The sequence below is a fragment of the Salmo salar genome, chromosome ssa07 (assembly GCF_905237065.1).
Source record: "Salmo salar chromosome ssa07, Ssal_v3.1, whole genome shotgun sequence".
NCBI lineage: Eukaryota > Metazoa > Chordata > Actinopteri > Salmoniformes > Salmonidae > Salmo > Salmo salar.
In genome coordinates, this window is record NC_059448.1 from 22,874,121 (window position 1) to 22,899,547 (window position 25,427).

The following is a 25,427-nucleotide window of genomic DNA, read 5'->3' on the forward strand; positions in this document are numbered from 1 at the left end:
AAATCCCTGAGCGGTTACCTCCTCTCCGGCAACTGAGTTAGGAAGGACGCCTGTATCTTTGTAGTGACTGGGTGTATTAATACACCATCCAAAATGTAATTAATAACTTCACCATGCTCAAAGGGATATTCAATGTCTGCTTTTTTTTTACCCATCTACCAATAGCTGCTCATCTTTGCGAGGCATTGGAAAACCTCCCTGGTCTTTGTGGTTGAATCTGTGTTTGAAATTCACTGCTCGACTGAGGGGCCTTACAGATAATTGTACGTGTGGGGTACAGAGATGAGGTAGTTATTCAAAAATCATGTTAAACACTATTATTGCACAGAGTCCATGCAACTTATTGTGTCTTGTTAAGCAAATATTTACCAGTGAACTTATTTAAGCTTGCCATAACAAAGGGGTTGAATACTTATTGACTCAAGACATTTCAGCTTTACATTTTTAATTTTAAAAAAAGTAAAAGATTCTGAAAACATAATTCCACTTTGACATTATGGGGTATAGTGTGTAGGGCAGTTACACAACATCTAGAAAAAGTCAAGGGGTGTGAATACTTCCGGAAGACACTATAGTCTGGGCAGGTGCTGCAGTTGTTTCAGTGAGTATTCAGTTTCTCTGACTAAGACCGCAGACTCGCACAGTTGACCAATTTCTTATAGGAAATGTTCGGCTCCCAAGGAACTGTTCGAAATTTGTCTGTCAAGGTCTACAATTTCCTCTTTGTTTTCAGAGGAGTTCCGGCACTTATTTCTGTACTGCCCTCTGAGGCCAGACACTCCGTTGGATATTCTCCTTGGACAATCACCACATTCTATATTGTGGTGGACGAACATGTCATGATCATTCAGGGGATTACTCAGAAGCTTGTTTAGAATCTGCGATTTGGACAGAGAGCACCCACCCAATCTGACAAAAGACACCATGGGGAGGTCAGAGAGAACAATTCTGTCTTCAACAAATCCTCTGGAATCTGGCAACAATTTGCACATTTGGCCCAGCGTCGCCCGGGTTAGGGGAGGGTTTGGCCGGCTGGGATGTCCTTGTCCCATCGCGCTGGAGCGACTCCTGTGGCGGGCCAGGCGCATGCATGCTGACACGGTCACCAGGTGTACAGTGTTTCCTCTGACACATTGGTGCGGCTGGCTTCCGGGTTAACCGTGCATTGTGTCAAGAAGCAGTGCAGCTTGGCGGGGTTGTGTTTCGGAGGACGCAGTAATTTAGTTATACCGTCCTTAATGATATCACAAAACAATACATTTTTGACAGGATTTATTGTTTGGATCCCCACCAACCATTCCAGTTGTTTGGGCATTGGAACATTTGTTTTCAAATCCAATCTTTTGATGTTTGAACTTTTGGTAAGAGTCTCTCTCTACACACAAACTTTCTTTTACTTTTCCATACTGCAGTGCAAGAGAGAGAGTTTACGACCGGTCGTTAAAGTCACAGAACCGACCCCACTCCCCCTATTCCTCTCTGGTGGGAGAGAGGGGGGACTATCTTTGACATGTCAATGGTAACATACCTCCCGTGAACCTGTAGAAACTAGTACCGCCACCATTTTGAAAAGCCTGCCTTCAAGGGTGGGAACAGTTGGACAAGGAAGTAGGGCTCCTGTCAGGCTGTAGTCTTTCCAAAGCAAGGGGAAATTAATTGTTGAGTCCAATGCATCTATAGAACAAGGACAACCATATCAACTCGCTGCTAGCGTGATCGTGCAATCTGAGAAACACAAAGGCCACAATAATTGCTACAAAACATGACTCCATTCATTTTTAGATCAGTTGATTGGTTGATTGAGCCTGTTGTCTGATCTAAAAATGAATGGAGTCTTGTTTTCTCTTGGTGCGAAAAGTCTAAAATACCGCTATGGTGTATATTTATGTCTGAAACGCCTCTCATCACTCAATTATGTAGGGAGACTGGGAAAAAAATAGTGTCAGACTGTGAAAGTAATGTAATAAAATGACAGGGATTAACAGTATATTTACTAGACCTACTGGTGGCATGTAATGGGGAATTGATAAAAGCAAACAATCAAAGGGCAAACAATTCACACTATGAGCGCATTCTAGAGAGCTGAGTGCATGGATTCTGGAGAGAGACCAACCATATCTTCAGATTCTCAAAAAGTTCTACACCTGCACCATCGAGAGCATCCTGACTGGTTGCATCATCGCCTGGTATGGTAATTGCTCAGCCTCCGACCGCAAGGCACTACAGAGGGTAGTGCGTACCTCCCAGTACATCACTGGGGCCAAGCTTCCTGCCATCCAGGACCTCTATACCAGGCGGTGTCAGAGGAAAGCCCAAAAAAATTGACAATGACTCCAGCCACCCTAGTCAGACTGTTCTCTCTGCTACCGCACAGCAAGCAGTACCGGGGCACCAAGTCTAGGTCCAAAAGGCTTCTTAACAGCTTCTTCCCAGAAGCAATAAGACTCCTGAACAGCTACCTGAACAGCTACCAGGACTATTTGCGTTGCCCCCCCCCACCCCCATTTTTACACTGCTGCTGCTACTCTGTTTATTATCTATGCATAGTCACTTTACCTCTACCTACATGTTAGCTCAATAACCTCAACTAACCTGTGCCCTCGCACATTGATTCTGTACCAGTACCCCTCTATATAGCCTCGTTACTGTTATTTTATTGTTGCTCTTTAATTATTTGCTATTTTTCTATTTTCTTATTTTTATTAATTTTTTACTTCAGTTTCTTTTAATAATACTTTCTTAACCTGTTGAGGCTCGGGGGCAGTATTGAGACATTTTGAAAAAAAATATGTGCCCATTTTTAACTGCCTCCTACACCAACTCAGAAGCTAGGATATGCATATTATATGCATATTATTAAAACTGCATTGTAAGTAAGCATTCCACGATAAGGTCTACACCCATTGTATTCGGCGCATGTAACAAATACAATTTGATTTGATTTTGAATCTGTGCCATTGAAAACTTTCTCCAGTCTCCTCCTCCTCCGCTGACTTGCCCACACTAGGCTATTATTCCCTTACTTTCCCTTTTCAAGGAAATGAAACTGAAAGATAAGCATAGATGGCCTGAACCAAATGATAACCAAATTACGATATTAAAAAAATTATTGAACTTTAATTACACCCTAAGAAAACGTAGGCTACTACAGTAAAGGTCTGAAAATGTTTCAAATATGATGGCATGAATGTTGTCATGCACGATAAAACAGGTTGTCATTCATGCACATGGTTCATCCCACTGGAACGTTTGATTATCCGCCATTGAGCTGCGGAGTGATCAGGAGGTGAGTCGTGTATCATAAAACTTTGCTTATCAAACTCTTTTATGGTTTAAATCACATGGTAACGTTTTTTTATCATCTTTATTACAAAAAGGGAATGTTATGCAACACGTAGGCCTACGAAATGGTACATGTAATATCACAGTAACTGATTATAAACTAAGCTAACTGTAGGCTAATATACTTTTTGTGAATGCAAATGTTGTTTTTTTCAACATTCTCGTGATCCGATTATGCGGCATTGATAATTTTTTGTATTAATTATATGGGGTGCCTAAATCACTACAACATTTCACTTTACTGCTACTCACATTATTGATGTTTTTCTGTGGCAAACATTTTCAGGAAATGAAGTGTATTCGATGTCACACGCTTTGTGAGGAGGGACAGCGGTTTTGCGAGGAGGGACAGTGGTTTTGCGAGGAGGGACAGTGGTTTTGCTTGGGCTGCAAAGCAATCGTCGAGGAAGAGGGAGGTAGGTAGACTCACGAGTTTTTTATAAAGTCAAAGTCATATCGGCTGTATTTTTCTCAATTATTCTAAAAAAAATACACTACAAAATATAAAACGCTATTAATAAAAACTAAACAATCTATTCACATTCACAAGTAGATTGAATACGATTACAAATAAAATAAATCAATGGTGAACCCTGCATGACTGACGAGGGGCACTGTATTGAAGCCACTGCACAGCCATCTTGGTACTCCTCCCCATTGTAAATTTTTTGGGGGGGAAGCTAGAGAAATGCATTTATTAACTTCAACATTCGTTTTGTATATTCTGTTACAGACACCTCAATTCATTCTTTTAAATTATGTGAACTCAACATAAACATACCTTAAAGTATTTTATTTATTTTTTTAATGGAAGACTGTTCGTTCTGGGGAGTACCAATATGGTGACTGGTAGTTTCAAAGCCACTAATTGGCCAATACATTCTATTAGCAATCCAGGGTTTATATATATATACATCATTGCCAAAATCTTTGCCTTGCAAAGTGTATAGTCCACAGTGCAAAGTCCACAGTTGCCCAGGGATTTTTATGTTCGGTAACTGATAAACTACACTGAGTGTACAAAACATTAGGAGCACCTTATAGGAGCACCAAGTAGCTTAGTGGTTAGAGCGTTGGGCCAGTAACCAAAAGGTTTCTGGATTGAATCCCTGAGCTGACAAGGTAAAAATCTGTCATTCTGCCCCTGAACAAGGCAGTTAACCAACTGTTCCCCGGTAGGCTGTCATTGGAAATAAGAAATTGTTCTTAACGGACTTGCCTAGTTAAATAAAGGTAAAATGTTGAGTTGCAACCCCCCTTTGCTCTCAGGACAGCCTCAATTTGTCAGGGCATGGACTCTACAAGGTGTAAAGTTGGCTGGATGTCTTTTGGGTTGTGGACCATTCTTGATACACACGGGAAACTTTTGAGTGTGGAAAAACCCAGCAGCGTTGCAGTTCTTGACACAGTTCCTGACTCACTCAAACCAGTGCGCCTGGCACCTACTACCATACCCCGTTCAAAGGCACTTAGATATTTTGTCTTGCCCCTTAACCCTCCGAATGGCACACATATACACAATCCATGTCTCAATTGTCTCAAGGCTTAAACATCCTTCTTTAACCTGTCTCCTCCTCTTCATTTACACTGATTAAAGTGGATTTTAACAAGTGACATCAATTCCTTCTAACCCACCCCCCCAGAAAAAAAAAAAAAAAGATATAGATGTACTATTGTAAAGTGGTTGTTCCACTGGATATCATAAGGTGAATGCACCAATTTGTAAGTCGCTCTGGATAAGAGCGTCTGCTAAATGACGTAAATGTAAAATTACGGATCTTAGACTGACCAGGTGAAAGCTATGTCATGGAAAGAGCAGGTGTTCTTATTGTTTTGTACACTCAGTGTATATGAACTGGAGACAGCGTCTACTCACGTTCGTATACGCCGCTTCGTGGTCGCTGTCATATGCTTTAGAGCCGGTAATGCCAGCACTCAGTGCGCACTGGAGCAAGCGCAAACAGCGACAACGTAATCACGTCATCCAGAAGCATAGAAGGCATTGGATGGATATTAAATGTTAATATCGTCAGCTGTTAGTGAAGGGAAGAAGAAGAAGAAAAAAAAAAATCGCCCTCGAAGAAAATTACTGGGTAAAAATGATATGGTTAACTTTGGTACAAAGGTCATAATGAAAGTGTATTTTTAGGAATTAAAAAAAATATTTCTCTATGGGACCATCTACGGGAATTGTCCTTTTGGAATAGCAGCAGGAAGTATGGGTGCTGACAAAAGTAGTTACTAGTCCTTTATTAGCAGACCGAAACTAATCTGACCTGGATCAGTATCAAGGGATGGTCCTCTGTAGCTTAGTTCAGGGGTTCCCAAACTTTTTCACTCAGGCCCCCTTCCAGCATTGGGGAACATCCTGCCCCCACCCCCCTCCCTGCACGCTGGGCGAGTGCCACGTCGATTTCTATGGGTACTAGCACTGTTCATGACACAAACTGTTCACAGCCCTCTTGTTGGCAGAGAAAGGATTTTGCTGTTTTTAAAGCTTATTTCCTGTAATTATACACATTTTGTCATTGATTGCAGACATTATTTTGCCGTATTAAAGTTAATTCCTACAATTCTACACATTTTACCATTTTATGTGTGTTCATGTGATATTTGAGTGACTTAAACATTAGAACAAAATCTATGGGCTAAACAACCTAGCTAAAGTGTGCCCCCCTCCCGCAGCCAGGACCATTGTAAGTCACTTTGGATAAATGGCATAATTATCAATATTACAGTTAGTGCTTTTTCTCTTTGAGATATAATGCATCTGATAATGCTTCACCAACTTGATGTGCTGCAACATGTATTTGATTGGCATTGTAACAATCTATTACCCCAAACGTATTTCAGAGCCATGCAGTCTAAAAGATGTGACCTTTGACCGGGTTAGGAGTGGGGCGACTGAAGACACCCTGCCAATGGATAGCTCCTCAGATGAAGAGGTAGGGTGTGCTGTTGCTCTTTCACACTGAGGTTTTTACAGATAGAAATGTGTTGCTGGCTTGCCTCTGAAGCTAAGCAGGGTTGGTCCTGGTCGGTCCCTGGATAGGAGACCAGCTGCTGCCCCAGTGTTTTTGTGGGGTCAGTCGGAGACACTCTTTCCTCTGGTCTAAATAATATCCCAATGCCCCAGGGAAGTGATTGGGGACATTGCCAAAATAATGGGCAACTGGGCATTTTTATACATGAATACCCGAAGCATGATGGGATGGTATTTGCGTAATTAACTCAGGAACCACACCTGCTTTTAATACACTTTGGCCGCGTTTAAACACAGGCAGCCCAATTATATTTTTTAAAAAGTGACTTTGATCAATCAGATCTTCTTCAGAGCTGATCTGATTGGTCAAAAGTGAAAAAAAGATCAGAATTGGGCTGCCTGTGTAAATGCATCCTTTGTACCCTCATTTCCTTTATTTTGTCAGTTACCTATATATGAAGTTTATTTCCAAAATGCATATCCATTTTCAGAAATGTTGGTAAATGAGCTTTTATTGTTTAAAGAATGGTGTGTTTTTTTCACCATCTAATCATGGCATGGGGTTGTTCAATGACAGACATGTATTTGTTTAAAATCTATTACCTGATGGCTTCATTTCAGAGAGACAAATAATCTATTTTTTTTGCAAAACGCTATACAGTGCCTTCAGAAAGTATTCACACCCCTTGACTTTTTCCACATCTTGTTATGTTACAGCCTGAATTTAAAATGGATTACATTTAGATTTTGTGCCAGTGGCTGACACACAATACCCCGTAATGTCAAAGTGGAATTATGTTTTTCGATATTTTTACAAATACATTAAAAATGAAAAGCTGAAATGTCTTGAGTCAATAAGTATTTAACCACTTTGTTATGGCAAGCGTATATAAGTTCAGGAGTAAAAATGTGCTTAACAATTCACATGATATGTTGCATATTTTTTAACGACTACATCATCTCTGTACCCCACACATACAATCATCTAATGTCCCTGAATTTCAAACACAGATTCAACCACAAAGACCAGGGAGATTTTCCAATGCCTCGCAAAGAAGAGCACCTACTGATAGATCGGTAAAAATAAAAACAGAAGAATATCCTTTTGAGCATGGAAAAGTTATTAATTACATATTGGATGGTGTATCAATACACCCAGTCACTACAAAGATACAGGCGTCCTTCCTAACTCAGTTACCGGAGGGGAAGGGATCCGCTCAGGGATTTCACTATGAGGCCAGTGGTGACTTTAACACAGTTAGAGTTTAATGGCTGTGATAGGAGAAAACTGAGGATGGATCAACAACATTGTAGTTACTCTACAATACTAACCTAAATGACAGAGGGGGGGGAAAATGAAGCCTGTACAGAATAAAATATTCCAAAACATGCATCCTGTTTGCAATAAGGCACTGAAGTAAAGCTGCAAAAAATATGTGGCAGAGAAATAAACGTTATGTCCTGAATACAAAGCATTATGTTTAGGGAATGTCCAACACAACCCATCACTGAATACTACCCTTCATATTTTCAAGCATGGTGGTGGCTGCATGTTAAGGGTGTGCTTGTCATCGGCAAGGACTAGGGAGGTTATTTTGGATAAAAAGAAACGGCAAAATACTAGAGAAAAATCTAGTTTAGTCTGCTTTACACCAGAGACTGGGAGAGAAATTCAGCAGGATAATAACCTACAACACAAGGCCAACTCTACACTGGAGTTGCAAAGAAAAGTACACTAGTAAAAAGCCCTGTATAACTTTAATCAGTTATTTGAACTAAAAGAACTGCTTGTTGAGCCAACCTGGGTGTGTATTGATAGTAAATCAACTTTAGGCAGATAGCCTAGTGATTAGTGTTGGGCCAGTAATCAAAAGGTTTTTGGATCGAATCCAATCCCTGAGCTGTCAAGGTAAAAATCTGTCATTCTGCCCCTGAACAAGGCAGTTAACCCGCTGTTCCTAGGCCGTCATTGTAAATAAGAATTTGTTCTTAACTGACTTGCCTAGTTAAAACATTTTTTGTATCAGATCAAGAGAACATCTGCCAGTCAGGAGTCTTAAATATTGGTTTTAGTGATCATATGGTAACCTACTGTACCCGTAAGAAATCCAAAATGCTACTAGAGCCAGGTAATAAATACATGAAGGTACGGTCTATGAAACAATACTCAATAACATTTTGTAGAGGTCCTTGGAATTTTGGATTGGTCTCATGTACTAAACTGTGATAATGTTCATCAAGCTTGGTATCTTTAAAAAATAAATCTGGTTTCTGTCTGCACTCGACTCTCTGGCACCGATGAAACAAATTAGAATCAAACAGCGGTCAGGGAAATTGATCACTTCCGAGATCTTAAACCTCATAAGGAAAAGGTGTCGCTACCTAGCCAGATTCAAAGGACAAATCTACAAGATTATGACAGTTATATAAACTGTAGAAACCAGGCAAGATACGAAATGGATAAAGACCAAATCCCAACATATAGACGCTGTTAATGACAACTTACATCAGTCTTGTAAACTGTGGAACATTTTAAAGGACTTTGGCTCAAAAATTCCCAATAAGGTAATCAAAAAGAAAGGAGGACCAAGGCACTCTTCATATAATTGATTAAAATGCCTTTATTTGTATGGCATGTTCAATGGAAACAAAGTTTTAAAAATCCGACGCGTTTCGGCTGTATGGCTTTCGTCAGGGAGTACAAAGAAATAATACAATGTCCTCTTCTGAACAGCTTTTTCCAATCAGCCCTAATTAGAAGAGGGAGTGGTTACAAAATTGATTGGACAACACCTAGTAAGCAATACTATACACATTTAAAAAGTGAAATACTGTAGATGTGTTATCATTTTTTTTTACTCCAAGCTAGAAGCATCAGAAATCCTAGAGAGGTAGTTCTAAACTTAAATATGACTGGGCAAAGTGTTTTTCCTTTTCTTGGCAATCTATTCCATAGTACACTGGAAGACAGCAAACATGGACAACAACAGTCTAAACATAGCTGAGGGCAATAGAGCAAAATGTCCACTAGATGACAGCAAATGGACCTATCACGACCCTACAGAAAAGGTGAGAAATCCATATCTTCATTTAAACCAGGGTACTTGGTGGCCTGTAGTTTGTAAATCCAAAAACATACCCTTTGGTTTAGTTGTTTAAGACGGTCCCCTTTTCTAATTGAGGTCGGAACATGATCAGTACCCATAGCTTGTAGGGAGGCAGGGTTGCCATGGTGTAAGGACTTGTAGTGCCTTGCCATGGGGTAGTCTTCATTGCCTACCTGTATGGCGTACTTGTGTTCCGCTAAGCGGTCTTGAAGGCGTCTCTTTGTCCGTCCAATGTAGAACACCCTGCACTGTGGACATTCCAATCTATAGATGACATGAATGGTTTTGCAATTAATGAAATGCTTGGCGTGATACTCCATTTTAGAAGCTGTGTCAACAAAATACTTTTTCTGTGCAATATTTCTGAAATGGTTTCATTTAAAGAGCCCTTGGGTTTGTGGTCTAGCCAAGTTTTTTGAGTCACCAGGAAGATAGCTGTGGACTAATTTGTCAGTTAGGGTAGGACATCTCTTAAAGTTTATGACTGGTGGCTCAGGGAAGACTTGGCGTAGTAGCGTATCACCTTGGATGATTCCCCAATTATTTTTTTATGATTATTTTAATGTTCCTGTAGTTATGGCCTGGATATTGATGATGTTTTATGTTATGACCAGGCAAAGGTTGCAAATTATTTTAACACATGTTTTACCACTATAGCCTCATCTCTGGTTAAGAAGTTACCCACATGCTCTGGACACTGGCCAGTCTTTCATTAACAACTTTTACCATAGCATAACCGAGGACAAAGTTTCCAATCTACTATGCTTAATGAGCACAAACAAAGCAACTGGGCTGGATAACCTTCCTGCAAGATTCATAAAGGATAGTGCTTGTGTCACTGCTAAAATGATAACACATATTGTAAACCTTTCTGTTAGTAGTGGTACATTTCCCAAGGATCTCAAAACAGCCCGTGTGGTTCCGCTCCACAAGAAGAGCAGTAAAACAAATGTAGGAAATTACAGGCCTGTGTCAATCCTCGGCACCTTATCTAAAGTTGTTGAGAGATTAGTTTTTAATCAACTTGAGGGATACCTTCTTGAGCACAAACTTCTTTATGAACTCCAATCTGGCTTTAGAACAGCTCATTCCACTGATACTTGCCTTATCCACCTTTTTGACCACGTCAACTAGAAAGGTGAGAAGGGGAACTATACAGGTATGGTCATGTTAGACTTGCAGAAAGCTTTTGACACTGTGGACCATGATATTCTCCTGATGAAACTGAAATGCATGGGTCTAAATGATGTAGCAGTGAATTGGTTTAGGTCTTATCTGACCAACAGAACACAGGCATGTGACGTTGGTGATGTTCTGTCTGAGGCGAAAGAAATATCCTGTGGAGTACAACAGGGATCAACTTTAGGGCCTCTCTTATTTCTTATATACGTTAATGATATGCCAGATACAGTAAAGTGCAAACTATTGCTTTATGCTGATGATTCAGCCATACTGGTATCAGAGAAGGATACAGTTTACATAGAGACCCTGAGTAAGGAATTGCATTTTGTTAGAGATTGGTTGTCACTACATTTGGGAAAAACTGAATCGATTTTGTTTGGAACAAAACTTAGATTGCTTAGGGCTGACAAGATAATGGTGAACTGTACAGGCATGGAGATTGAATCTAAAACAAGTGTATCTTATCTTGGTGTGCCCCTAGATCAATCCCTTTCTGGAGACCTGATTGCTGCTAAAATAATTTCTAAAATGGCAGACAAATTGAAATTTTTACACCGTAACACTAGATATTTTAACATTAAAGTTAAGAAACTGCTTGTCTCAACCCTGATTCAGTGTCATTTTGATTATGCCTGCTCTGCTTGGTATAGTGGGCTATCAAAAAAGCTGAAAAAGAGAATGCAGGTCATGCAAAATAATGTTATCAGGTATATGCTGTGTCCCCCCTAGGACGCACATAGGGGTACAGGAGTTCCGGGAGGTGGGCTTGTTGCCTTTGGAGTCCAGAGTGGATCAACTTAATCATATGTTTGACATCTTAAATGATCGTGCCCCAGGTTACATGAAAAACCACATTGATGTGGTCTATAACCAACACAGTCACAATACCAGAGCTAGTGTTATGTCTTGTAAAATCCCAAGAGTAAACGGTACTGCGAGGAGCACGTTTTTCCATACATGCATTTGTCTATTGGAAAAGCCTTCCCTTGGAGATCAAGCAAATAAAAAGTAAAAATAGCTTTTAAAAAGCAGGCAAAGTTTTTCATTTGGACAAGGTTGTCTAAGTAAGGGAAACCACTCCACTGCCCCTTGTGCCCCCTACTGCTGGTCAGGTGTATTTATTTGAAGGATCAGTATGATGTGCAATTAATAGATTGTTTTAATGTGAAATGAAAATGGTTGATTTTTAAGGTTAGGGAGAAGTGCAGTGAATAGTGCCACTTTTTAGGATGTCAATATAAATGAAAGTATTTATGGTTGTTTGTAATTTTGTCTTTTAATCATTATGTGTTATTGTTTTTACCATCGAGGACCACTTTGGAAATCAGCATTTTTAATTAATACTTTCAAGTGATATCCTCTGGGTCCACATTGTAAATTGTGTTGTATATGTCTGTTGCCCAATTCAAAGTTACAGTTTTGACTTAAATTTGCTTGAAAATCTATGGCACGTTTATAAAATTGCTCTACAGCTATGATCCCCAAAATCTTGACAGATCTTGAAGAATTAAAAAATTAATAATGGCAAATATTGCAGATTCCAGGTGTGCAAAGCTATTAGAGACTTACCCAAGAAGACTCGCAGCTGTAATTGATGCCAAAGGTGTTTCTAACATGTATTGACAACAATTATGCAACAACTTTATTTGATTTATAAAAATTGTATTAATAATAAAAAAACTTCCCACTTTGACAAGAGTAATTTGTGTAGATTGTTGACAAAAAAATACAATTAAATCGATTTTAATCCCACTTTGTAACACAATTTTTTTTTAAGTAATCCAAGAGGTCTGAATACTTTTGCAAGAAATAAACTCTTTATATACATTGTATACAGTACCTAGTGAAAGTGTACACACCCCTTGCACAGTCTTCAAATTGTTCTGTTTTAAAATTAAATCTAAAAAGTGGTTACATTTGATTTTTTTCTTACCTATTGTCAGAATCTACTCCATTTTCAAAATGTTTTTTTTTTTAAACTGTTCCAAATTAATAAAACAATGTATTGATTGCGTATGTCTTCACACCCCAGAGTTCATTCTTGGTGGAAGCCCCTTTGGCAGCCATTATAGCTGAGAATAATTTAGAATAAAATTCTACCAACTTTGTAAATCTCTTAGAGCAACATACTGTATATCCATTATTTTTGTCAAAATTGTTCATACTCAGTAAATTTGGTTGGGAATCATTGATGGAGAGCAATATTCAAGCGTTGTCTGATTTTTTTTAAGCAGATTTAAAACAGGACTGAAACTGTACCGCTCAACAACAAAAAAAAATGCTGGGTCTTCCTATAACCTTTTATCTGTGCTTTGCTCCTTTCATATTTACTTTGATCCTGACAAACTCCCCAGTCCCTGCCAGGGACAAGCATACCAATTACATGATGCTGCCACCACAATAATTTGAGTGTTCCTACGTGGTGCAGACTCAGTCCTGACTTACACTACCGTTCAAAAGTTTGGGGTCACTTAGAAATGTCCTTGTTTTTGAAAGTAAAGCACATTTTCTGTCCATTCAAATAACATCAAATTGATCAGAAAAACAGTGTAGACATTGTTAATAACTATTGTAGCTGGAAATGGCAGATTTTTTATGGAATATCTACATAGGCGTACAGAGGCCCATTATCAGCAAACATCACTCCTGTGTTCCAATGGCATGTTGTTAGCTAATCCAAGTTTCTCATTTTAAAAGGCTAATTGATCATTAGAAAACCCTTTTGCAATTATGTTAGCACAGTTGAAAACTGTTGTGCTGATTAAAGAAACAAAACTGTCCTTCTTTAGACTAGTTGAGCATCTGGAGCATCAGCATTTGTGGGTTCGATTACAGGCTCAAAATGTCCAGAAACAAAGAACTCTCTTCTGAAACTTGTCAGTCTATTCTTGTTCTGAGAAATGAAGGCTATTCCATGTGAAAAATTGCCAAGAAACGGAAGATCTCGTATAACGCTGTGTACTACTCCCTTCACAGGACACCACAAACTGGCTCTAACCAGAATAGAAAGAGTTGGTGGGCCCGGTGCACAACTAACCAAGAGGACAAGTACATTAGTGTCTAGTTTCAGAAATAGATGCCTCTCAAGTCCTCAACTGGCAGCTTCTTTAAATAGTACCTGCAAAACACCAGTCTCAACATCAACAGTGAAGAGGCGACTCCGGGATGCAAGATGGGCAAAAGAACACAGACAGTGGACAGAGGAACTCTGCCTAGAAGGCCAGCATCCCGGAGTAGGTGAACCTTCGCCCCAGTCTGAGGTCCTGAGCGCTCTGGAGCAGGTTTTCATCAAGGATCTCTCTGTACTTTGCTCCGTTCATCTGCCCTCAATCCTGACTAGTCTCCAAGTCCCTGCCTCTGAGAAACACCGCCATAGCGTAATGCTGCCACCACCATGCTTCACCGTAGGGATGGTGCCAAGTTTTCTCCAGACGTGATGCTTGGCATTCAGGCCAAAGAGCTCAATCTTGGTTACATCAGACCAAAGAACCTTGTTTCTCATGGTCTGAGAGTATTTAGGTACCTTTTGGCAAACTCCAAGCAGGCTCTCATGTGCCTTTTACTGAGGAGTGGCTTCCGTCTGGCCACTCTAACATAAAGGCCTGATTTGTGGAACGCTGCAGAGATGGTTGTCATTTTGGCATTCACTTCTCTGACCAAGGCCCTTCTCCCCCGATTGCTCAGTTTGTCTGGGCGGCCAGCTTTAGGAATAGAATTGGTGGTTCCAAACTGCTTCCATTTAAGAATGATGGAGGCCACTGTGTTCTTGGGGACCTTCAATGCTGCAGACATTTTTTTGGTACCCTTCCTCAGATCTGTGCCTTGACACAATCCTGTCTCGGAGCTGGTTTTTGCTCTGACATGCATTGTCAACTGTGGGCGCTTATATAGGCAGGTGTGTGCCTCTCCAAATCATGTCCAATCAATTGAACTTACCACAGGTGGACTCCAATCAAGTTATAGAAACATCTTAAGGATGATCAATGGAAACAGGATGCACCAGAGCTCAATTTCGAGTCTCATAGCAAAGGGTCTGAATACTTATGTAAATAAGGTATTTCTGTTTTATATTTTTAATACATTTGCAAACATTTAAAAAAACATGTTTTTGCTTTGTCATTATGGGGTATTTTGTGTAGATTGCTGAGGATTTCTTTTAATTTAATCAATTTTATAATAAGGCTGTAACGTAACACAATGTGGAAAAAGTCAAGGGGTCTGTATACTTTCCGAAGGAATTGTATACCTGTCTCCCTATGATCCATGAACCGCAAATGACAGACATCTTGCTGTCATTCTACTCCTTATAGTGTTCTCTAAAATATGGAGTATGTCTAGATTTTTAAAAAGTCACATTAATTTAGTCACATTATAAAAATATGAGTAACTCAAAAGTACTCTTTGATTTTGCATATTTTTTTTTAACATATTTCCAAAATGAGTGCTCTGCTACTTTTTCAGTTAATATTTATTTTATTTAAACCTTTTATTTAACTAGGCAAGTCGGGGATAATGATCTAACAAACTACATTTTGGCATTCACTAATCATACAACTATTTACATATAATGGAAATTAGGGTACATTTGTGGACACAATTCAAACGTGTTTAAAAAAAAATATATGTATGTATGTGAAGAATTGTATTTCAGAATCTAGACATCCTCCATAGTTTAGAGCACACTATAAGGAGTATAATCAGACCAGGATGTTTTCTGTATTATGCACAGTTAGTTCATGGGTCATAGGATCTTACAGGAGGCATGGATAGGTCTGAATAAGGCCTAAAAGGGTACAAACATTTAAAAGGTTTATCAAACATTAAGTTTCTATGTGATAACTGCCAGAACAATCTGAGATACCAAAAGTATTTTCGGGCTTTCCTGGCATGGAATCGCCCTTGTTGACTTTCACTAGGCCCTGCACATATTGTTGTTGTACTTGATAAGAGTGTACATTTTTAAAGGACATTGCAATTTGCAGTGTGTGGTACATTTTCATTAAATGTTTTTTCATTCAATTGACTGTAGACGTTTTACTTTTGAATTTAAGGACTTTCATGATGCAAGTGATCTATTCCTTGACTTATATCTTGGGAAAGATGAGGACACAGCTCAGAGAGTACAAGCTGACAGTCTGGAGACAGAGCCATCTCAACAGATGGGTGCTGCTGTAGCAGGTACTTCAATAATATTAGAGGAATTATACTGTATCTCTGAATTTTTGACAACCGTATACTTTATCATTTAATAAAATCAGTGTCGGTTGCTTTTCATTCACAAACACTGCATGTATGCTTATTTGCATTGAACATATAAGGAACGTTACTTTATTCACCTTGAATGGCGATCAGCACTGGTTCTAACTGTTTAAAAGAAATCTTTCACTATTATTATTATCATTATTATAGCATAACAACAGTAGGGATGATGCAGTATAATAGCATGTATTTATAAACGTTTCATGCCTGAAAAGAGTTGTGTTGAAGACTCATTATGTATAGTTGAAAGATATTTACAGGTTTGTGATTGGCTGCTATATCTCATTTCCTATCCCAGAGATGAAATATTTATATACTTTTTGTACATATGTGCAAGTTATTCAAACATTTTTTGCTCTCTTCCACAGAGCTCTCCTCCCCCGGAGAGATAACAGTTCATTATGTTGGCAGTGACTCTGTTTCTCTGAGCTGGCGCCCTTCTGACCCAGCCCTGAGGTACGAGTTGACCTACTCCTGCAACACCCAGAGAGGGATCCGTTCCATCCAAGGTTCCAACAGCGCTGATGTGGAAGGCCTGTTTCCAGGGACGGAGTACACTTTCAGCGTCACATCGGTCACAGAAGATAGGAATCTGAGCGCGATGATCACAATGTCCATGTATACAAGTAAGTGCAATGATTCAAACATTATCTCTTGCATTACAGGGAGAATTATGTTTGACTTGTTATCATTTTAAGTTGTAATTGAATTGGGCCCTTTTTTTCCCCTTTTTGTAGAACCTCTGCCACCTGAAAAAGTAAAGATTGACCAAGTCAGCAGTGAATCAGTGTCTCTGAGTTGGGACAAACCGATTGGTGTCACTGAGGCATGTCTTGTGACCTGTTCCTGTGATGGGGAGGAAGTCCAGAAGATAACAACAGAGTCCAACACCCTGACGTTCTCCAGTCTGAGTCCAGGTGTCAAGTACTGCTTTCACGTCTCTACGGCGCTGAAGAACGGGACCCAAAGCAAGTCGGCTGTGACATATGGCCGCACAAGTGAGTGTGTTAATTTATATGGGCTACGTGGGACGCTAGTGTCCCACCTGCGGGACACAGCCAGTGAAATATCAGGGCGGCAAATTCAAAAACAACAAAATGTCATAATTCAACTTTCTCAAACATACAACTATTTTACACCATTTTAAAGATACACTTCTCCTTGATGTAACCACATTGTCCGATTTCAAAAAGGCTTTACAGCGAAAGCAAAACATTAGATTATGTTAGGAGAGTACATAGACAAAAATAATCACACAGCCATTTTCCAAGCAAGGACATGTGTCAATAAAACCCAAAACACAGCTAAATGAAGCACTAACCTTTGACGATCTTCATCAGATGACACTCCTAGGACATTATGTTACACAATACATGTATGTTTTGTTCAATAAAGTTCATATTTATATCCAAAAACAGCATTTTACATTGGCGCGTGATGTTCAGAAAATGTATTCCCACCAAAACTCAATTTACAAACATACTCATCATAAACGTTGACAAAATATATAACAATTATTTAAAGAATTATAGATAGACTACTCCTGGATGCAACCGCTTTGTCAGATTTTAAAATGGCTTTACAGAGAAAGCACATTTTTCAATATTCTGAGTACATAGCTCAGCCATCACAGCGAGCTATTCAGACACCCGCCAAGTTCGGGGCAACCTAAACTCAGAGTTAGTATTAGAAATATTCTCTTACCTTTGCTGATTTTTATCAGAATGCACTCCCAGGACTGCTACTTCCACAAGAAATGTTGTTTTTGTTCGAAATAATCCATATTTATGCTGTTTAAAATCAATCTTTATGGTATTTTTAACGTAAAATGTTGATAATATTCCAACCGGACAATAGCGTATTCATTCAAGGAGAAAAAGAAGGAACGGAGCGCTCGCGTGACCGCGCATATCCAATCCCTTTGTCCACAGGCAGTCCACTCAGTAACTGAGCTCCTATTATCTGCCCAGTAACAGGAAAAGGCTGAAACAACTTTCTGAAGGCTTTTGACAGCCAATGGAAGCCTTAGGAAGTGCAACGTAACCCCACAGATACTGTAGTTTCGAAAGGGACTAGGAAAGAAGAACTACAATTCTCAGATCCTCCACTTCCTGGTTGACTTTTTCTCAGGTTTTTGCCTGCCATATGAGTTCTGTTATACTCACAGACACCATTCAAACAGTTTTAGAAACGTCAGTGTTTTCTATCCAAATCTACTAATAATATGCATATTCTAGTTTCTGGGCCAGAGTAGTAACCTGTTTAAATTGGGTACGCTTTTCATCCGGCTGTGAAAATACTGTCCCCTAGCCCAGACAGGTTAAAACGTGTGATAGGAGGATGTTTTACAATCAATTGATTGACAACCAAGGAGGTCAGATCTGAAACCGTTATTTTCTTTCCCGCCACAGAAACCCACCTGGAGAGTTTGCTGCTGGACCTGGGGTTGGAGCAACACTACACAGGGAAGCTGGACCTTAGCACTGTGCTGCAGATTGATGAGAAGACTGTCACCGATGAACCTGCTCAGACTCTCTCAGCCCTGCCATGGATTTTCCTAAAGAGGTTAATGATGGTGAATGTAACTGCTAGGAGTGTGAAATGTACCTCATCAGGAAGCGAGGCAAGTTGTGATGCTTCATTTTGCAACATAGATCTAGATCTGGAGAGTCTGGTTGATAACATGGACTCTAGTAATGTTGTAAACCCCTTAGACATTGTGACTGCTCTCTTTCTGTGTTCCAATGGTTTTCTCCAGCAAGAGATGGTTTTGAAAATGTCAATGTGTCAGTTTTCAGTGCCCCTGCTTCTCCACAATTGTGACACAGAAGAGTGTACGCTAATGCTCTGGGCCATGAGAGACATTGTCAAGAAGTTCAGACCGCATTCATTGGCAGATTCCAGAGGATTTGTTGAAGACCGGATTGTTCTCTCTGACCTCCCTATGGTCTCTTTTGTCAGATTGGGCGAGTGCTCTCTGTCCAAGTCTCAGACTCTAAACAAGCTGCTGAGTAATCCTCAACAATATCACGACACGTTTGTCCACCACGACATGGAATGTGGCGATAGCCCAAGGAGAATATCCAACGGATTGGTTGAGATAAGCTGGTACCTCCCAAGTGGGAAAAAAAACATTGATATTTTTGGTGAAGCAATTGCTGTAAGCAATCTTAGAGGGGACATCAGTGCTTTTGAAACACAATATTCCTTTCTTTGCCAGACCTCTGCAGCAGTCTTTGTGTTCTTTGACAACCTGGACACCAAGTACAAGCTACTGACCAGCCAACACACCAAGGCTCAGCTGTTTCTAGTGGGTAACACACAGAGCAAGAGCTTCAGCATTGATGCTTTGAAGAGAACAGCAGCAGAGTTGAACTTGAAGAAAAGCAGCATCATCCTGAAGACCAAACAGATGAATGATGCAGACTTTGTGAAGAACCTGCGAAACACAGTTGGTGAGTTGATTAAGAATTCAAAGTCCAAAATGCCATTGGAGCAGATGGCTGAAGTGGCGCATGAGCTTGGAATACTGGTTGATGAGGACTACAAAGAATGTCAGAGTGCCAAGTTAAATGCTGACGCAATCACGTCAAAAATTTATGACACACCACAGTATAAGGAAAGTCAGCTTCCCTTGCAAGGACAGATTTGGAAGGAGCTGGCACGGCTAGAGAAGGAGGAATGCAGACTGCGGAAAGCTGGGAACCAGAACCTAGAGATGTACAAAAGTGAACTCCAAACAGACAAGAGACAACTTAGGGAACAGCAACGGAGATATGACATTTCAGAGGCAATGACCTGCTTCATAAATGCAATATCAAGCACAGGGCTAGAAAGGACCTATTTCTTGAAATGGATGAGAATGAACCTGGACAATATGGCTCGTAAAAACCTATCTGGCCTTAGAGAGCTGTACAAAGAAAAGTCTCAGAATTCATCTGAAAACAAAGATGAAATTGCAGACCTTGACAGACAGATTTCAAACAGTTCTTTGGGAACTGAGCATTTCCTACGTGAAATGGGTCAACTGTATGAATCTGCAGTCTTACTGGAAGAAACTGAAGAGTCAAGGCAACAACTGAAGCACCTGCCCAGACTATGTGCTGAGTTGCTTCTGGATGGGTTTCCTCTGGAGCTGGTGGATGGAGACGCGTCTAACATACCTCTGAGATGGGTGAGTGATGTGCTGCATCAGCTCAATGTCTTGGTGCAACCGAAGAGCAAGATCCTGGTGGTAACTGTTCTAGGTGTTCAGAGCACGGGAAAGTCCACTCTATTGAACACAATGTTTGGAGTGCAGTTCGCAGTCAGTAGCGGCAGATGCACAAGAGGGGCCTTTATGCTGCTCATCAAAGTCAAAGACGACTTCAAGAAAGAGCTGAACTGCGACTTCTTAGTGATCATCGACACAGAAGGGCTGAAGTCGCCAGAGCTGGCACAGCTTGATGACAGCTACGAGCATGACAATGAGCTAGCCACACTTGTTGTCGGGCTGAGTGATGTCACAATAATCAATATTGCCATGGAGAACTCTACCGAGATGAAGGACATCCTGCAGATCGTGGTCCACGCTTTTCTCCGGATGAAAGAGGTGGGAAAGAAACCCAAGTGTCAGTTTGTCCACCAGAACGTGGCAGATGTCTCGGCACATGATAAGAACATGAGAGACCGGAAAATGCTGCTGGAGCAATTAAACGAGATGACCCAGGCAGCAGCCAGAATGGAAAACAAGGAGGAGAACAAGAGCTTTACTGATGTGATGGAGTACAACCCAGAGACTGGTAACTGGTACATCCCTGGACTTTGGCACGGAAACCCCCCAATGGCACCCGTCAACGCCGGTTACAGCGAGTCTGTATACGAGTTCAAAAAGAACATGATCGAGGTCTTCCAGAACTGTGAAGCCTCTGGGAACAACATCATGGACTTTCTGGAGTGGACAAAAAGCCTGTGGAATGCTGTGAAGTATGAAAACTTCATCTTCAGCTTCAGAAACAGCCTGGTGGCTGATGCCTACATGAAGCTGTGTGTTGAGTTCAGTAAGTGGGAATGGTCATTCAGAAAGCACATGCACACATGGATGACAAATGCTGAAACAAGGATTTCCAATTTCGGAACAATAGCAATGAAATATCAAACAGAAGACGTGAGGGATTTTCTCCATCATTTGAAAAGTGAAGCCTCAATAGAACTTGTCCAATGGGAGAAGACCCTTCTTGACAACCTAACCAAGTACTATGAACAGGCAGATGGACATGTCTACTTGGTGGAGAGATACAGAGAGGATTTCGCAAACAGCACCAAAAGTCTTAAACGGGAGATAGAAAACTCTGTTTTGAGTAAACTGGTCGCTGATGTTGAGATTCAACAAGGAATGAACAAGCTTGCCACAATCAAGAAGACCTACACAGCGGTGATGGAGGAAAAGGTGCTGAAGTTGGTTGAGAACTGCAGAAAGAACAAATGTCAGAGGCCAGATCAGGAGCTTGACAGAGAATTTGAAAAGGTGTGGGAGGAAACTGTGCAGGAGCTCTCTTTTACAGGATTGAAGAAAATAGACATTGTGAGCCATGTTTTAAACCAGCTCCGGTCTAACATGATGCAGAAGGCAGTGAATGAAAAGTTGAACAATGTGAAACTTGAAGATCATGGAACAAAACCCTTCATAGTCTCTCCAGGGGGGTTCTTAAAGAAGTTAGTGAATAACTTTTACGTGAATGAGAACACAAGAAAAACCCAGGCCATGGCAGACAACCTCATAGCCAAATGCGAAGAATTTGTGGTTGAGACCGTTCAAAATAAGACAAACTACCATGACACATATACTCAAGAGATCCTGCACATGATTGAAGAGAAGTTGGAAGCCAACAAAAATCTTGGGACAAGCAATAAATTTGAACTCTCCATTAAATTGTACATTTGTGGGTTTGCATCCAGGGCATTCCAAGCAATGCATGAACAGTTCATACGTGACAACGATCCTCATTGGTGCCTTGAACAGTTCAAAGGTAAATACTTGGCAGACTTCAAAGACTTGTTCAGTGGACAAGATCAGTGTCAGAAGAAAGCTGCAGAGTTCACCAACCTGTGTCTCAGACCTGCAGTAGAAGCCTGTGTCACCAATTCTCTGGGTCTAGAAATTGTTGATGTAATGCTAACGGGGCAGAATGCCTTTCAATTCAGCTCTCGGACATTTTTCCAGTACTCTATCCTGAAGCAACTGCTGTCAGCATTCAACTTTGACAACTATGTGAGCTACATTTGTCACTATGAAGCTTTTGTCAAGAATTGGATTTTGAATGAAATCTTGAAACGCTTTTCACAAGGGAACAAAATGTTTGAATTGGAGAAGTATCAACTCAATGGGATTATCAAAGTAATCAATGAGGCAATCTCAAAGGCACAGACTAATGAGAACGGCAACATAAAGGAATTCCTTCAGGACATATGCAGGGAACTTGGAGAGAAGCTGGTCATTCCCCAAGATGCGTTTGAAGCCACTATGATCCTCAACAATTCCAAACAGGAACAGTTTGCCCACTGGCTCAAAACATCTGTGGTGGAGATGGAACAGTCTCTGACAGAAGAATTCCAAAAAGCAGGGGATGTGAAAAGTAAATTGAAAAGACAGAAAATCAAGCCGCAGAACGAGCTGTTCACAAGAGTGTTTGGCTGCGGTAAGCAGTGTCCATTCTGCGGGGCACCATGTGAGGCAGGAGGGGAGGCCCACAATGAGCACTGCGCCTCAATACACAGACCACAGGGACTTGGTCAGTTCAGGTTTAATGTCTCAAGTAAACTTTGCACTGACATCTGCTCCTCTGCAGTGTTTAGTGAGGGTTCTTTCAAATGCTATGAGACAAATGATGAACTTCAGCCTTTAAAAAAGTACAGAGAAATTTTTCCCAACTGGCATATCCCGGCAGATCCCAGCATACAGGCCTCAGACTACTGGAAATATGTGATGGCAAAATTCAACAAGGAATTTGCCATACAGTATGACGCACAACCTGGAGATATCCCCCCTGCCTGGAAACGGATCACAAAGGAACAGGCAAAAAACAGCCTTAGAGAGTCTTTTAGCATTAACTGAGAGCCTCTTCATCATCTTGAAGAAGAGTGGCATCTTGAAGAGTAATGACGTGTCAAGGCATAGTCAAACAAAATTGTCAGATTTAATAGTAAACAAAGAACATAAATGAATAATACAAGACATCTGCTTCATCACTAAGCAGAAGAGTCTGGTGGCTGGAATGATAAACTGTCATACACTTTGCCTCAGTTACTTTTCTGTCCCAGCAATAAATATTTATTTTTGCATATAATCAAAGTTTAGCAACCATTGATACTTTTTTTTATTTGTATGTATATTTTGAGAATCTGTATTGGAATAATGGTCATAATTCAAGAGATGTTTTCTTGTCACATTTATTTTTTATTTGTGCTAGCATTTGTGTTATGTGTTAATAACATTTGGACTACGTTACCCAGCAGGCGAGGCGGGTGGTTGAAGAATGCCTTGCATGGCTAAACATGGAGTTTTCTAGCTGAAGTAAATGTTCATTAAAAGTAGTTAAACCTACGCCCCGGTTTGTCATTATATAAGGAACAAACATAACGTGGTGTCAGATTGGTAGTAGCTATGATGAGACAGAGAAAAGAAAGGATTAACTGCAAATTTCAGCGACGAAAATGGAACATTCTACCACAAGTCAAGTAACGTGAGTAATCGAAGATGCTAGCTTGCAAGAGCGAGGGCAACGAGCCGCGGCAGCGAGAGTGACAGCAGCGAGAGCCAGGCTGCATTGGAATCTGTTGACGAGCAACATACTGAAATAAGAGAAATTGACACTGTTCCTGTTCTCCGTGATGGATAGGCTTAGTCCTCCTACTCCTATGCAGTTAACAGGCAATTTAGCTGACGATTGGAAACGTTTCAAGCAGAGATTCAAAATCTACCTAGCAGCCAGTGGAGCAGGGGGAGATGATGACAAATTGAAAGCTTCCATTTTTCTGCATGTTATTGGAGAGGATGCATTGGACATTTACAATAGCGTTCAGTAAAACGAAGCAGACTTGACATTGACTGTGCTAATGGCTAAATTTGAGGGGTAATTTGTACCAAGCCAGAACGTCACGTTTGAGAGATACAAGTTTTTCTCTCATGATCAGAAACAGGGAGTCAGTTTTGACCAGTATTTGGCTGAGCTGAACACACTGAGCAAAACGTGTGAATTTGAACATCTTAAAGACACTAGTGAAAGACAGGATAGTCTGTGGCATACTTGATAATGGACTCAAGGAGAGATTGCTGCGTGAGCAAGATTTAACTTTAGATAAAGCAGTGAATATGTGTCGAGCAGCTGAAACCACCAGAGCACAAGCTAAAGAGCTGTGCAGGGACTGAGGATCATCAGGAGGATACTGCTGAAGCGTCAAAGGCCTTTAGAAATGGACGATTCAGTCAGAACACCCTGACTGACTGTTTCAGGAAGCACTTCAGCAGAACGACCAAAAAGGACTGTCAGAGCCCCTGAAAGGCTTATTGAGAATTGCTAAACAAAAATACAAAAAAGGGGCACCTGGACTGAATGTTTGGTTTATGTGAAAAGAAATGGAGCCACAATAGAGTAATACAGACTATATTTAGTTGGGGGAAAAAAATGTAAGAAAGAAAATAATTGCCGGAAAGAAATGTGTTATTGAAAATTGCAGGTTGAGTAAACAAATGTGATGTGACATGTGTAGTTGCATAGAAAAGTAGTTTTATTTTAAAGGAAAGAAGATGTGTTAATAACATTTAGACTACGTTACCCAGCAGGCGAGGCGGGTGGTTGAAGAATGCCTTGCATGGCTAAACATGGCGTTTTCTAGCTGAAGTAAATGTTCGTTAAAAGTAGTTAAACCTACTGTGTCATTATATTAAGAACATGCATAACTGCATTCACTACATGCTTTGGTTCTTGTGTGGTGAATTGGGTTTCATTTTGCCCTAACACTGGTTAAAGTCAAGCATTGTTTTGGCATTCTTTACTTACACTTATTCAGGAAAGTGTTGAAACCATTGAATTTGAACATTACGTTGTTCTGAGACTAATACTTCTGAACTTTTCACTTTCCAAAGACACTTTGATATGAAATATTCTATTTTTTTTCTACCCTGTAAAATATCAGTAGCTATTTGTATTAGCTGAACATTTTTATTAGACTGTGTATAATACTTATAACCAGAAGATGTACACACACAAGCATCCTGATGCTTCTTACTGTATTGCTTTGTATACCCCCAAAAAAAGCAGCATTTATTTCCAAGTGAGGATATGCTGTAGCGTTACGATTTGCCTTCACTGGAACTAAGGGGCCTAGCCCGAACCATGAAAAACAGTCTCGTACCATTATTCCTCCTCCACCAAACTTTACAGTGGGCACTATGCATTGCAGCTTTACACCACTCCAGCCGACGCTTGGCATTGTGCATGGTGATCTTAGGCTTGTGTGCTGTTGCATGGCCATGAAAAGTCATGAAGCTCCCGACGAACAGTTATTGTGCTGAC

General features: G+C 40.4%; 1 protein-coding gene across 1 annotated transcript; it reads left to right on the top strand.

The window, feature by feature from the left end:
• The first annotated feature begins 3,017 nt into the window (after positions 1-3,017).
• LOC106608810 (interferon-induced very large GTPase 1) lies at positions 3,018-24,772 on the top strand. Its single transcript, XM_014206968.2, has 7 exons — positions 3,018-3,286; positions 3,629-3,758; positions 6,196-6,287; positions 15,666-15,792; positions 16,242-16,499; positions 16,611-16,871; positions 18,285-24,772. The coding sequence occupies exons 2-7, from the start codon at positions 3,632-3,634 to the stop codon at positions 22,964-22,966; spliced, it is 5,547 nt and encodes a 1,848-aa protein (XP_014062443.2). The 5' UTR covers positions 3,018-3,286; positions 3,629-3,631; the 3' UTR covers positions 22,967-24,772.
• Positions 24,773-25,427: the final 655 nt, after the last annotated feature.